The 14,871-nt window shown below is 34.0% G+C and overlaps 1 protein-coding gene across 1 annotated transcript in view; it reads right to left on the minus strand.

The window, feature by feature from the left end:
* The window catches only part of Rbcn-3B (WD repeat-containing protein Rbcn-3B), a 121,718-nt gene that overhangs the window by 95,970 nt on the left and 10,877 nt on the right, over positions 1–14,871 (minus strand). The window contains exons 11-20 of the mRNA XM_068766233.1: positions 14,481–14,621; positions 13,358–13,436; positions 12,118–12,259; positions 11,091–11,148; positions 9,746–9,907; positions 9,091–9,214; positions 8,584–8,747; positions 7,889–7,983; positions 7,163–7,247; positions 2,877–2,969 (exon numbers count right to left, since the gene is read on the minus strand). Coding sequence (XP_068622334.1) covers positions 2,877–2,969; positions 7,163–7,247; positions 7,889–7,983; positions 8,584–8,747; positions 9,091–9,214; positions 9,746–9,907; positions 11,091–11,148; positions 12,118–12,259; positions 13,358–13,436; positions 14,481–14,621 — 1,143 coding nt within the window. The remainder of the gene's footprint in view (positions 1–2,876; positions 2,970–7,162; positions 7,248–7,888; positions 7,984–8,583; positions 8,748–9,090; positions 9,215–9,745; positions 9,908–11,090; positions 11,149–12,117; positions 12,260–13,357; positions 13,437–14,480; positions 14,622–14,871) is intronic.

Consider the following 14,871-nt stretch of genomic DNA (forward strand, 5'->3'; position numbering starts at 1 on the left):
ATATGCGGCGCTTTGAAGAATTATTATAATATATATTTCAAACAATTATCAAGAGATATGAAAATAGATGTGTTTAATTTTTTATATTTAGATTTAATACACAAATTCGGCGCTTTTATTTGTATGATATCAATAGATATTAACCATATATTAATAAAAGTAGGTTTTGAAAAATTTCAAGTTTTTGAAAAATGACTCGGACTATCTAGGAGCTTGGACACCTCTGTATATACAGCCTTAAGGTAAAATTGCATTCCATGAATAAATTCAAGTGAACGCTGCAATCGTATGTACTTATAAGGGCTGCACTATGTCAACGGTTGACGAGAATTAATTATGCCATTAGTAAAGGATAGTAGGAAACTTTAATAAATTCTTTAAAATATCCACGGGCTACTCAAAGGATCTATTTCATCGTAAATCAGAACGACAGAATGGCATTAAAGTTCTCAAGTGAACGTCAATCATTAAACATGGACCATTTGACAGCAAGTAAATTGTACGTCTGTTTATTGAATGGTATGCAATATTTTAATGGCAGACTAGTTAATAAAGACGGAGACTTGACAGCAAGTTGCGGGTTCAATCCCTAACAAGTGTATATTTAGTATTTTATTCATTTATACTGTTATTAGTCGAAATCGAGCTAGTGCATTTTGCAAGATTTTTAATAAAATTCCACTAAAAATTATTGGAATACCATTTACAAAATTCAAAACGCATATTAAAAATAAATTGACGGAAAAGTCATTTTGTTTAATAAGCGAATATTTAATTTAAAAGAATATTTGGCATTGATGTCGCTTATTTTGTTTTCGTTTAAGCCATATTATACAGAAAGTGTACATAAATAAATCAGTATTTACAAAAAGTGTTATTGTGGAGTTTCTTCGAGATTCTTCTCCATAACTATACCACCTTGCAAGTCAGAGTAGAGTCTAAAAAGTTGTCGATCAATAAGAGTCCTGATAAAGTTCCAATGTTGAATAAATTAATTAATATTTATCTTTACACTTTAAAGAGACTATTTACAAATTAGCTTTACCCAAACACAATAGTTAAAGCAATCTCTCTTCGGCTTCGGAATACAAATCGGAGTTCAATTTTGAAATCGAACGCGCGGGAATAATTTAAATCTAAAAAGTATACAATTTTTAAAAGTATTTTTTAAAAAAATTTAAAGTATTATGTAAAGTATTAAGTCGAAGTTCGTACCGGAGTGGTTAATATTACATGCTTTACCTCGTAACACTTGTGGCCTTATAATACTAAGGTATTTCTACAAATCAATTACAGTTGACTTTTAACTTACACGATATAAATATAACAGACATACCTTGTCTCCTATACAAAAACGGTATTTATTTTCTTAAGCTCTTAACTGTCGCTTTAATCGCTCTGTTAAATGAATTTGATTCTGGACGAATGTCCATTTTAACATATACGTTTGATGTCAATTATCGTTGAACAAACATTTTAACCCTTTCCTTACCGCAGTCCGTTCCGCCGAAATGACGCTACTGAATCGTGCATGTGCGCCGCGAAGTGTGCACATTGCATGGCGGTAAGCTGATGTTTGAATTTTCTCATTAATCTTACAAATTTAAAGATTTTACTTGTATATTAATTAAAAATAGAAGTTAGGATAATTCTTAGTAATTTATTTGCCTGTGATAAATATTAAAACGGGGATCTACACATAAGCCCACATTACGAGGTGGACGCCGACTAACTCCGGCGCAAGTAACGAAAGGGTTAATGCAGATACGCACATGCATTATTTAGTTGAAATTATAAAAATCACCTTTCCACACAACCATTTTTATATCGAAACATCGAGATATTCAGAAGAATATAAATCGGCATGACAGCTTTGCTAAATATGGTAATTGTTGAAAATTGGTTATTATGAACATGTGTACAAGCTACTATAAACTCCGGATTCTAAGAAAGCAATTGCTTAGGGTGCACGCTTATGGTTTGCTGGTTGACGGATATAAATAACATCGCCCTGACTGCAGAAGAGAAGTCGTCTCTTCGATTTCTAAAGACATCGTTACGCTGTTATTCGTATATAAGATTCTCTGAAACTGTGTTCTAATAGAAGTGTGTCATTACTAATATTATTTGTATGATTACATTATAAATGATGACATAACTGAGGCTATTTCTCTGACATCTATGTGTATAGAAAATAAAAATAGATATACGAGTATATAAAATAAGTCTTATTTAAAAATATTGCTTTTATAAATATTAAAAAAGTTATCAATAAATTATAAGCAGTTATTTAACACTTACCTTCGCAGCCAAACAAGAACTTGCGCTTGACTAGAATGGACAGAATACACAAGGTACCACCAAGTACCAAGAAGGTTTTCTCCAATGAAGTATAGAAATGTTGCTGGAATTCCTTTGGTCACCAACACATCACTATCGGTTCTCGAATTTCTAGTAACGTCAGCCCAAAAAAGCCACCGAATAAGCTGAGGTTAAGTAATTTTACCCTTAAAACGGAATGATAAACGTGTTGATCCCAATCCAGGTTCCTCTCGCTTTTCTTTTTGCGTCGTATCCATTACTACCGAGGATGGTGACCTTTTTTGGAAAATTCGTCATGCACCACGCTGGGGCAAAGTGGTGACAATTGTGCTTCAGCCTAATCCGAGGAAACCTTTCTGCTTAGTTACGAAACAAGACAAATCAACAGAAATTGAGGTATTTCATGGTCTGACGTTGTTGTCTTATTGGTATATATTGACTCCACAGGCTTGAGGTAAACCATTAACCTCGTTTACGTGACGAAGTTCAAGAGGGCCGAACTTCCATTTCAGTTACCATTGCTTATTTGTCACAAACATGATAAATACACTTACCTTTATGATCTACGTTGCCCTTCAGCTGTTCAGCTTTAGCCTGTAACTTGGTCTGCATGGTCTCTGCGCCTTCCTTCATTTTTGCGAGAATACCTGGACCACGTAACAAAAATTGTTAGAGCGGAAAATTTATGAAATTCCATTACCACACTACATTAATACTATATTCTAATAGATTACACTACAAATAAAGGTATGAAAGAGACAAAATACGTATATATAAATATATATATATATATATATATATATATATATATATATATATGTGTATATACATACACACACATCTATACACATACATATATATAAATATGTGTATAGATGTGTAATGTATATTGTGTATATATATATATATATACGTATTTTGTCTTTTTCATATATATATATATATATATATATATATATAAACTAGTCCCAAAAACTTTTGGTCATATTTGACAGTTTGTAGTGAACTTCGCGCGTTTGACGATGCACGCGCTGCAAATTTAAATTGTTGTTTAACAATCTTTATTTATTAAGAAATCATTAATAATGATCATTCCGAAGAAAATAACGATGCATTATTTTTCTATTAAAATGCCACAGGACTTACAACTGGCGGAACACAGTCTGTCGGGACAGCCTTTATTTTTATTATTTTATTTAATATTGATCTTGTAAGTACAACGTTGTGCACCTTTGATAGATAGAAATAAAATCGTAATAATAATCATCCACCTGGTGCTATGGTGAAAAGCAAATGTAAAAAAGACAAAAAGATAATAACACACTAGTAAAATTAATCATTAAAAATAATGAAATAAAACTCTAATACAGTGGGTATTAAAACATTTGATTTCATTCTAAATCGTATACAAACCATGTTTGTCCTTCTCTTTCAATATTCGCTCCATATCGCCAGCCTTGTCTTTCACACGGCCGAAGAAATCTATCCGTTTCGATCGGTAAGCGTACACGAAAAATATAACCCAATTATTTTCGACTATAATACTAATATAATACTGCGATCCAAAAGTAAGGTGAATTTGTTTATAAAATGTAAATTCTTTATTTATTCTTCCAAATCAATTTAATTCCCTACAAAGTAATTACCATTCATTAAAACTCCCTTTTGCCAACCCTTTTTCTTGTCCTCCGGTGCAGCGTGTAAGACCTTCTTTGATTCGGTTTTTATCTCCTCAATCTTTTCAAAATGGCATCCCTGCATTGGCTTTTTGAGTTTTCTGCCATGGTCAAAAGTTGCACGGAGCCAAATCAGGCAAATAAGGTGGTTGTGGAACGACAAAAGTGATGTTCTTGGAAAAAAAAGTTGCGGAACCAATGCAGTATGACATCGACCAATCGAGATTTGACGAATGTAAAACACAGAACATCCTTCAAAATGGTTCGGAGTGAGCCTATTGATATTCCAACAGTATCAGCGAGGATTTTTTGGACGTGTCCCTCGTCGATTTTAAATGACAATTTCATCTTACTTTTTGATCTTCATACGTTTTACTGAAAATATGATTAATTTGGAGGCTTTAAATCTATAAATAAAAATATTAATTAAGGCTTTTCTTGTTCTCTTATAAAGTATTAACTTTGTAAAATTCCCATAAAACCCCTGATTTAATCTATGCGTTCTAATAGTGAGAAGGATAATATAGATAACAATAAAGCTGGGGAATGTATTAACTAAGGTATAAGGATAATGTAAAAGTGATCACAAAAAAACACCTTTTTAAGCCGTCTTAGTATGTTGTGGGCTCTTGTGCGCGCGTTTGGAACCTTCGTAGCTTAAAGTTAAAACATGCTATTATGGCGGAGTTCTATCTGATTCTTGTTTCTATAAAATTGGACACCCCTGACATTCTTCTCATGACGTCATATATGGTTACTTTAAATGACCCTAAGTCGATAATAATATAAATAAATGCCTAGAGATGGCGCCAGTGCGAAGTGGTGGATGATTCTAATATATGTTTTAAATAAACATGTCAGTACAAAATCGTCTATCGTCTCCGTCCTCCCTCATCTGTCACATACGTCATAGTCATCTGATATTATTGTCATTTTAAGGAAATAGTACAAGCGTATTTATTCACACATCTACAGAATGCTGAGATATTAAGTCTACAGTGCTACGGTGAAAAGTGAATATAAAAAAACACTAGTATTCTACGTACGTGTTCAATGAAAATAATGTAATGAAATTCCAATAAATCATTTATTCGAGAAATATTTGATTTGATTCCAAATCGTATACAAACCATGTTTGTCCTTTTCTTTTAATATTCGCTCCATATCGCCAGCCTTGTCTTTCACACGGCCGAAGAAATCTATCCGTTTCATTCGGTAGGCATACACGAAAAATTTTACGTAATTATCTTTGACATTAACACTAAAATATATATATATTTATAATATAAAAATTCAATTGAGATACGTTAAATTCATTTTACGTATAGCATTTGGAAGTCCATAAATTATAAATGAAAGTATTTAATAAGGCTTTTCTCATTTTCTTCAATAAGTATTAACCTTGTAAAGTTTCCACAAACCTACCCTCAGACTAGAAAGAGATGTCTGTCACATACGTCAATGTCATCTGTCATTACTGTCATTTTAAGGCAAAGGAAAAAGTCTTTTTATTCCATATACACACAAAGCGAATTTTAGAACCATGGCGTCCTAAAACATGCCCATTTTCTTACGAAGTATATTAAATTAACAAAACAAGTCTAGATTTGTTTTAACAAATATTAAAAATCAAACCTGATTATCTCAGGGCAATGAATATCTCTAATGTCAAACAAGATGGGCCAATTAAGCAAGCAGCTTTTTGTAACCAATTTAAAATATCCTTTTTCCCATTTTAGGTGCCAAATTTTCTATGAAATACTTCTATACTAATCTATTGTTTAAAATAGTATTCTATTATTGCAGTGATTGTAGTTTCAAACAGGTATGTCATTTTTACAATAAGTTTTAAGGTAATGCTTGATATTTTTGTTTAAACTTTTTTAGCAGTCTCAACTGTTTTATTAATGAGAAAAATATTCTAGATAGAACTATTTATCACTTTACGTGTAAATATTTATTTAACATTGTTCTTGTAATTTGTGATTGCCATTTTTATAAATAACAATCACTTTACTTAACATAAACATCAAAGTGTGTCAATTGACCCTACATTACCCAATTTTAATGCACCCGAGATATCAATGTTTATTCATATACTAACATTAATGTCAAGAAATGAAGATCATTATTTAGAAAATGTCGTTAAAATTTTACTTCAGTCTTGTGTTTGTAAGCTGTCTGTCGGAAAATAGTCCGTTGATACAATATCAGGGTATCGTGTACCAAAGCCTATTATTTTATATATCTTTTATATTTACTTATTTCACCTATCTTCACTAATTTGCCTCTGCGCCGAATAAATGGAAATTAAGTTCGCCGTTATTGATAAATTGTATAAGAAGTTTTTAAATAAATAAATTAATTTCATTATAAATCATACAATGGATTGCCTCTTTCGTTGACATATGACATGTTGTCATATTTAATAAACATTGAAATAGTCTAGAGGCGAGCACATGTTTTCAAAAGTCTCAAACTTAGCTAGTGATTCAAAAATTAATCTTAACTAACATAGTATATTTAAATGTATACACAAAAAATCAATCTCTTATAGCACAAGATTGAACAACATAGCATATCGTAATATTAAAAGATTAGGAAGGAGAAAAACATGTCTGGAATTAGTATTATGCTGATTTTAATTTAATAGGAGATTAATAACAGGATAAATCGTAAAATTGACGTAAAAAGAGTAACTATAGAATTTCTTACCAAGTTCTTCTATATAGAAACGACGTTCCGAACCTTGCAGAAATCTATGTATAAACACATTTCTAAACTCACATTATATATAAACTTCACAAAGTGCTTAGCAAAGCCTTTGTGAAAGAAAAAGTATTGCTACTGATAAATATGATAGTCTTCATCAAGAAGTACTACAAGATGCCATGACCTCGTGATATTAAACTACAGTACCCGGCGATTAATATTGCACATCGACCTTTGGAAAGAGACAATCAACTAATTTCGGCTTCGTAGAGTATTATCTCTGTTTCGCACTACCTACGTGATGTTTTGTCAGTCGTGCGCCAGAAATAATATTCTACGAAACGGATATTGTATATATGTTGCTCCTTTTGTGGCCCCGTTGCTTACAAACCTAACTTGACTTTCCTATACTATCAGCATGTGTACAAAAGATAATAATTATAAACAATTACCCGATATACGTTTCGCGGCGTCAGGACTGGCGGACTGTGTGAGGGCGGCCACCTTCATGTATTCACTGGTGATCAAACCGGCGGCCTGGTATAAAGAACAATTTATATCATAAATACGCAGTTCAAAAACAAATAGATCTTGTATTAGTACCATAATGTCTGAGAGAAAATATGGAGCGTAATTATCCACCTGGCAGGAATTCATGCGGATTAGACAGACATCACTCTTGTATATATATAAATTTCCAGGATGTGAATTGACAAGTGAGACTGATAATTATACTTGATTGTGTAAGTATAATATAAAGCTACATTTACTTGTGCAGAGACATCAAAAATAGATCCTTTTATTAATTTAAATATATAAACCTAGAAATGAGGAGATCTGTAGACGAAAGTTACCAACATAGGCTAGCGGATTATCAAGTTGAAATGGCAGTGCCCAGGCCACATAGCGCGCAGAAAAGATGACCATTGGGGGTCCTAAGATCTTGAAATAGAGACCAAGGCCCGGTGAACGTTGTGTGAGACGATGATTTGGCGCTTGGTGCAACAGTTTATAATTGGCGCAATTGAAAATCAATGTGGATGATCTATATACAGAAGTAAACGTCTTAAACCTGAAATAATGGTGATCATATTTCTCTCCCGGTAACACGGTCATCAGTCCACCATGTCCGTGGACGTGTGCTTAAATGAATATTATCAGAATAAAAAATATATCACCTCCAGACTCGCCGGGCTCATTGCAGAGTACTCCTCACTCAACAGCTCCACAATTAGACCCTCGATGTCGAAGAAGAGGATATGGCTTTCCGGATCTAAGATTGAAAATAAATATTTAATAGAATCAGACATTATTTTGCGGAAGTCCATCCTAAGTTAGAAAAGGACCAATATATAGCTACTTCGGCCAATGCAGTAGTAGTTGTGCAAAAAAATGCACCGCCCGCCAGCCCGCTGATAAATGCGCATACGGCAAACAAAGGGAATTACACAACTAACACCGCTAAATCACTCAACACGTGTTTCACCCCTCCACGGGGCAACTTCAGGGGTAATTTTACACCGATTAGTGCCAAACACAGAGTTTGTGTGTTGGCTGGCGGGCGGTGCACTTTATTACACGACTAAGACTGCATGTGCGGAAGAGGCTATATATTGGTCCTTTTCTTACTGAAAATAAATAAAAGTCCAATGTGATAATACGAAAAAATATATATTAACTTTAGATATACTCAACAGAGGCCCCTACTAAAATCCCTATTTTATGGATGTCATTCATTATTAATGGATTGAAAACATAGTCAAGCTCTCGTGGTCATTGAATGTGACTTTCGTAAGACCGGCCATTGTGGCAATCTTTAGTGGTGATGACATAAATGAATGAGAACAATAAATGAACATGATAGGATACTTACCAGTGGGATTAGATCGGAAACCTTGCACGGTGAGGGGGGCACGGCGGGCGCGCGCAGGCTCTGCCAGAGGGCCTGCGCCCCCTGCGCCTTGTCCCCCCGACAGTGCCGCCAACCCACGAGCCGTCGCTGCACGCATGGCCGTCAAGTTGCGATGACGAAGCCCTCTGAATAAAAACACATACAAACTTTAATATTAGAATTCAAGTGTATACGGGATTTTTCTATAATAACATTATTTTTCAAATGAAAATAAAGAATTTTTTATTCAAATGTTAATAGTGTTTGTTTTTCAAATATGTTTCACGCATATATGCTTGAATAAAAAATTCAATCACATTTCAGCGCTGGTCTATTTAAATGGATTCGGAATATTAAGGATGAAATCGATCCGATTACTTCCTTATAGATAATATCATAAAAGCAAAGCAAATCTTCCACGTCTAGAAATACATACTACCACCGTAACCATTGACAAATACTGCTGACTTATATCTCTTTGATGTGTACCTGAAGAAGTGAACAGCTGGATTGGCAAGGCCTTGCAGGTCACCAGCGCCGGCTGCTAGGGAACCGCCCAGATCGTCCGCCACTGTCTCATCACACGCAGACAACACTTCCTCAGCAATCATGCCTGCATACAATATACATGGAACAAATAAAAAATAATCTTATATTTAGGAAGATTGGTTAAGGTAAGCCACAGCCGGCTGGAAATCCTGATCTCCTGAGAAGACCAGCCAGAAACTTAACAGTTGCTCTTTTTTATTTTTATTTAATTAAATGAGTCAACAAACCAAGTTCCATACATTTCGATCAACTAAAAAGTCATGAATGTCTATATTTAATTTTAGATTTGAAACTAAGAAAAAGACGGTCTAAGATACCTCGTGGAACTTTATTTTGTTTGCGTACACCACGGTTGCACAGATTTATTAAGACTAGGGGCCACTCGGGCAAATCATGAACTGATGGCGAGTCGACCGCCAGAAGTCAATATTTTACGAATATACGAGAGTATTATTTTTGCTGTCGACGGGCCAGCAGTATTCAACCGGCGGGCCGCGATCTGTGCATCCATGGCGTACACCCACACTCATAAAGAAATTACTAGCTTTGAAGACGAAATTTACGTAATTATGTCTTCACCTGTTGTTCTACTTACCGTGCAACACGCGGTCAAGGTGACCAGTCTCCATCTGCCAGACATAGACGGTTCCATCGCTGCAGCCCACCACCATAAAGTCATCGGCCGGTCGCCACTTTATGCTCACCACCGGGAACAGGTGACGAGATGCCAGCGTGACACACTTGCGCTCCGTAAGACCTGTTACGGAAATTAATCGACCAATTTCAAAATCTAGTACAAACAGACTCGCTTAACACTTAAGGAAAATGCTCAAAAGTGGACCTACCAATTAGGTGATTTTTTTTTGGAACTTATAAGAGAAAATGCAAGTATAATAGTAAAAAGAACAGTATGTGTCATAAAAACCACGGAGCAAATTATGACACCTATTTAATTAATTTAACTTTGACATTACGTGTATTACATTTAGAACAGAAATTACATACGTAGACACTTTGAAAAAATCTACGACTACCCTTCTCTAAATCCAAGTGGCCACCAAACACATGCGGTATTTAAGAAAATCCGGAAGGTTCAGTGCTCTTCTGAAGCGCTTCGAAGAATGCTGTAACGCTAATATTGAAAACTAGCCGTGTCCGCGATTTCGTCCACGTGGAATTTAACAAAAAAATCATTAGCTTTATTTTGTTTTTTCTTTTGTTTCAGAATTTTTCTAAATTAAAAATAGCCTAAGTTACTCCTTATTACATCAGTAAGTATATGTACCGTCAAAATCTAACCAGCCATTTCAGAGATTAGCCGCAACAAACCGGCGGACAAACAAAAATTAAAAAAAAATATTTTGGTATAAGTACCGTACATATGTCCGTCCATAAGCACATAGTAAAAACCTATTATTTTAATATTACAAACAGGCACTCCAATTTTATTTATTTGTATAGATGAGCACCACAAATAATAGTTAAAGTGATCTGATATAATAAAGGATAACGTAAATTATACTGACTTGTATAAAATGCTTAAAAGTATTAAATCTCTCGTAAAATAGAATGTAAAAGAAATAAATAAATATATGTGCAACAAATAAAACATTCGGAATCATAATTAATTAGAAAGTAATATTAAAAGTAATACATAATTGCAACTAGCCCGTCAACCTAGATATTCTTTGTGCACATGGCCAAAGACAGAGCACACAGCCTACACTAACATACAATCCAAATTGTAAAAATTTTATTGGTAGTCGACATTGTATCAGCCCATAGATATTTGGTATAACAATAATCGCCAAGCTTTGCCAGACATACAGACAGACGGATTGACGATTGCAGTGTGATATTATGGTATACAGAGGACACTACTGTCCATCTTCTGAAACTGGCTTGTGAATTTTAATTATAAATTAAATAGTTTCACTCACTGAGCAAAGTGACGCTATGATCCGACGCCACAGAACAGATGCACTTCTGTATACGTGTCTGAAAATAAATAAATATATAAGTTACTTCTACTTACATAGCTTAGACATGTAGAGTCTAAACACTTTGTGAAGGTATTCTTATAATTGCATGTAATAAACGGAGGGTAATCTTGGAAAACTGTGTGACCATCACTTTGAAAAGGACACAGTGGTTCAGTCAGAAGTGTTTTAGAATAAGAACTTGTCGACATACATGTATCATGCAATACTTATTGATCTATGAGTAAATTATCACAGATTTATATCGATTAAATTATTTTATTTTAATTAAATAGGCATTTACATGGCTTTATGAATCATTGATTACTTTAATATTACAGCTAGTTAGCTATCACCGGCTCGAACACTGATTGATTGAGAAGAGTCGGCCAGAAACTTAAAAGTTGCTCTTTTAAATGAAATTTAACAGTTTTTAATGTACAGTGTAATATCAACCACATAAATAAGTCAACAAACTCCACCAATTTAAATTTTAAAAACTACTACAATTTTTTATTTTAGTTTTAAAAGTAACAATAGGAAGGTTCTAATGTGGAACCTATTTATTATATATGCATACACTAAGACCCATGAAGGATAGAAATAAGGATATAAAGAAGTTATATTACCATGAATTAAAATCAATAGTGTAAATTAAATATGAAAAAGAAATCTATGGAGTCAATCTAAATAAATGCAAAAACGAGTGTTATTAATAACGCGGTATTCAAATTCGTTACATGTACTATATTTTCATTTTGTAGTAGTCATGTACAGTATCTAAATACTTAAATATATTAAGTCTTACATATTTAAGGCATATTACTTACACGCTATCATGTTTTAAAAAATGAACGTGTTAAAAACATCAAGCGACTGGATATTTGTTTGTTCCTTACATGCTTTTGTGTATGGAATAATTTTTATATGAAAAAGTTTCTCACAGTAACCAGTAACTGTCATAAAAAATAAATATGGCAACACTCACACTGCAGTTATGCGGCGGCACGATGAGCTGTGTGATCTCGCCAGCATGCACACAGAAACGGTGTAATAGAGCGCCCGAGAACAAATCCCACACACACACTGCAAAGTCGATGCCGCCCGACACCAGGTGCGCCCGATCGTACCTGGCCACACACAATACATACACTTATTCCGGGATTATAAAACCAGATAAATAGGTTACAACGTGGTTAGGAGAACGCGGTTTAAGTAACAATTAAAATTGAAGTGACCCTTTACAGGTCGTTTTGCTATGTTAGCCTATGAAGATTCCTTTAACCAACCCAAGAGCTAGGCGACATCATAATCCCGTTTAATAAGTTAAGGCAACTTGAAGCCTGTTTTAGTACATAATGCTATTTTTAAATAAAACATTAAATAGCCAAATCTCTTGTAGGAATCTTTTAGTTTATTAGTCTGTAGGCTCCATGCCGTTTGCCTCGACGCCCAGAAGTCATCACGCGTGGGTCCCATTATCCGACATACATTGGGTTACACTCTCCTATCTGTCAAATGTGCAGTTTTTATAACATAATATTTGAAAATGTGCTAGCCATCGATATCTTTCGCGGCTTTTTTTAAATTAATTGTGTATTTTTAAGCACACAGACTTGAAGATTGCGCACCGGAGGAAATATATTCAAATTAAGAACTCTCTTGGTTCTATTGTAAATATACGCCTAAGTCTTAAGAATACTGCCTTGTAACACCGTTTTGGTCTATCGAGAGATGATACTTATACACTCATAAACCCCATTTGCGATTAATTTATTATTTATAATAGTTTTCTTGCAGTTATGCGTCTTCTATATGACTGACTGATAAAAAGAGGAAGATATACAACGACGATTATCTTTTCCTTCTACTAATTTAATTTTTTTTCTATGCTAATTGTCGTGGCGATAACATTCATATATATTTTAATCAAAAAGTTTAAAAGATCAATTTCCTTAGCAATCTTTCCAAAAAACACCAGTCTTTTCCTGCATCGTTTAAGGTAAACTATAAATTATATCTTAATGTATATAGAACAAAAGTTCCTATAAAAGTCCTTTTGAAACAATTTAATCAAGCTATACAGATCAGAAACCTACAATAGATTTTTGTTGTTTTATCTTTTCAGTAATAATGTTATGTTTCCACAATAAAAGGTGCCGCTAGAGTTGATATAAAATGTATATATATACACCAAAAACATATCTCGTATATGACAAAAGACAAACCTCTGATGCACATGGTGCGGATACAACAGGCAATTCACTCTGCCGTTGTGTCCTAGAAGAAGTTGATGAGGTGGCCAGTCTGCAAACAAAATATTTCAATTGAGAAATTTAACAATAAATTAATAAACATAATGCAATACTTGATTCAAACGATAATTAGTATTATTCTTTTATTATTATTTTTAATTTAATTTTCTTATTGTACACGCTAGAATACATTTATATAGTTTCATAATAATAAACATAAGAGTACAATGGGCGGTCTTATCACACAGGGATATCTCTTACCGACAACTATAATATGACTAATGTTTTTAGTCGGGGAAAGTACCGCCCTCTAGTGAGCGTTGGAACTTTTCATGGGCGTAGTAACGAGTTTAAAGAAAAAGAGAGGTGTTATGGAATACCTATATTTACATGGAAAATCGCTTTATCTAGACGCCTATAATGTTTATCTTATAAATAAGGCTTAAATATCTAGTGACTATAGTTCATAAAGAATTGTTCTAGGTTTTTTCATAGGGTAAATGTCAATTTTACCCTTGATTACTCAAAGGCCAAAGTTATCAAGAGAGTATGTTCACACTCTCTGAAAAGAGCTTTTTTTTTAAAAAAAATATAGCCCCGCTGGACGTTTTTATCTTTTAATGATTAACTTTTTTTCTTATTTATTTCCATGCTCTTCTGTCATACTTCACAATAATCTACCTTTATTCTACTTATATTTTAAGATTTCTATCTTTCTTTTACTTACTTTCTACCGTTCATTCATCGCCTCACTTCCTTCGCCTCGTTTCTTACTATCACAGCTTTTGGTTATCACATAATTTTTACTTTACTGATCTTTTATTTTACATTTTATAATTTGGTTATTTTACACTTTATAATTATTTCTTATTGTTTTTAGCTACTACCTGTATTAGTTTTCTGAAAAGAGCTTGTACTTAGCTCTTTTAGGTCTTTCTTAGATGTTTATTACGCACAGATCCACCGCAGCCGTACCCTCGAAACAGAAAGAATGGCACAGCACCACTTTTACTGAGTCTCTCAGCTATGCTAAAACTAAGAACCAGTTCGGGAGGGAGAACGGGGGGGACAGTTATATCATAATGACAAAACATACCATCAAGCTGCTGGTGTCCTCCGTGAAGAAGTTGCAGCTGAACTGTGTGGGTGGCGTTTACAATAACAATGGAGCCGTCTTCTCGCCCCACCACCAACCGGTTCGCGGCCAGAAGATATATTGAAGCAGTTAATTTTATTTCTGTAAACATTTTACAATAATTAATTTCACAGTCAAAAATGGTTTATACTTCATACATCGTAAACAATACTTAACAATTTTTATTTAAAAATAATGAATGGGAATAAAGTTAACGGGCAAATAAATACACATATATGTTTGTGTATATGTGACATCATGACGTCAGGCTACAGGCACCACTTGCGACGCATAGGTTTCCCATAAAGATTGCCCCAATTACGGGTCTTATGTAGCCCGCATACAGCGACTT

This window comes from Battus philenor, unplaced genomic scaffold (genome assembly GCF_028537555.1).
Source record: "Battus philenor isolate CCGP_79_NKW_IND1 unplaced genomic scaffold, ilBatPhil1.0.hap1 SCAF_20, whole genome shotgun sequence".
In the NCBI taxonomy this organism is placed as follows: Eukaryota; Metazoa; Arthropoda; class Insecta; order Lepidoptera; family Papilionidae; genus Battus; species Battus philenor.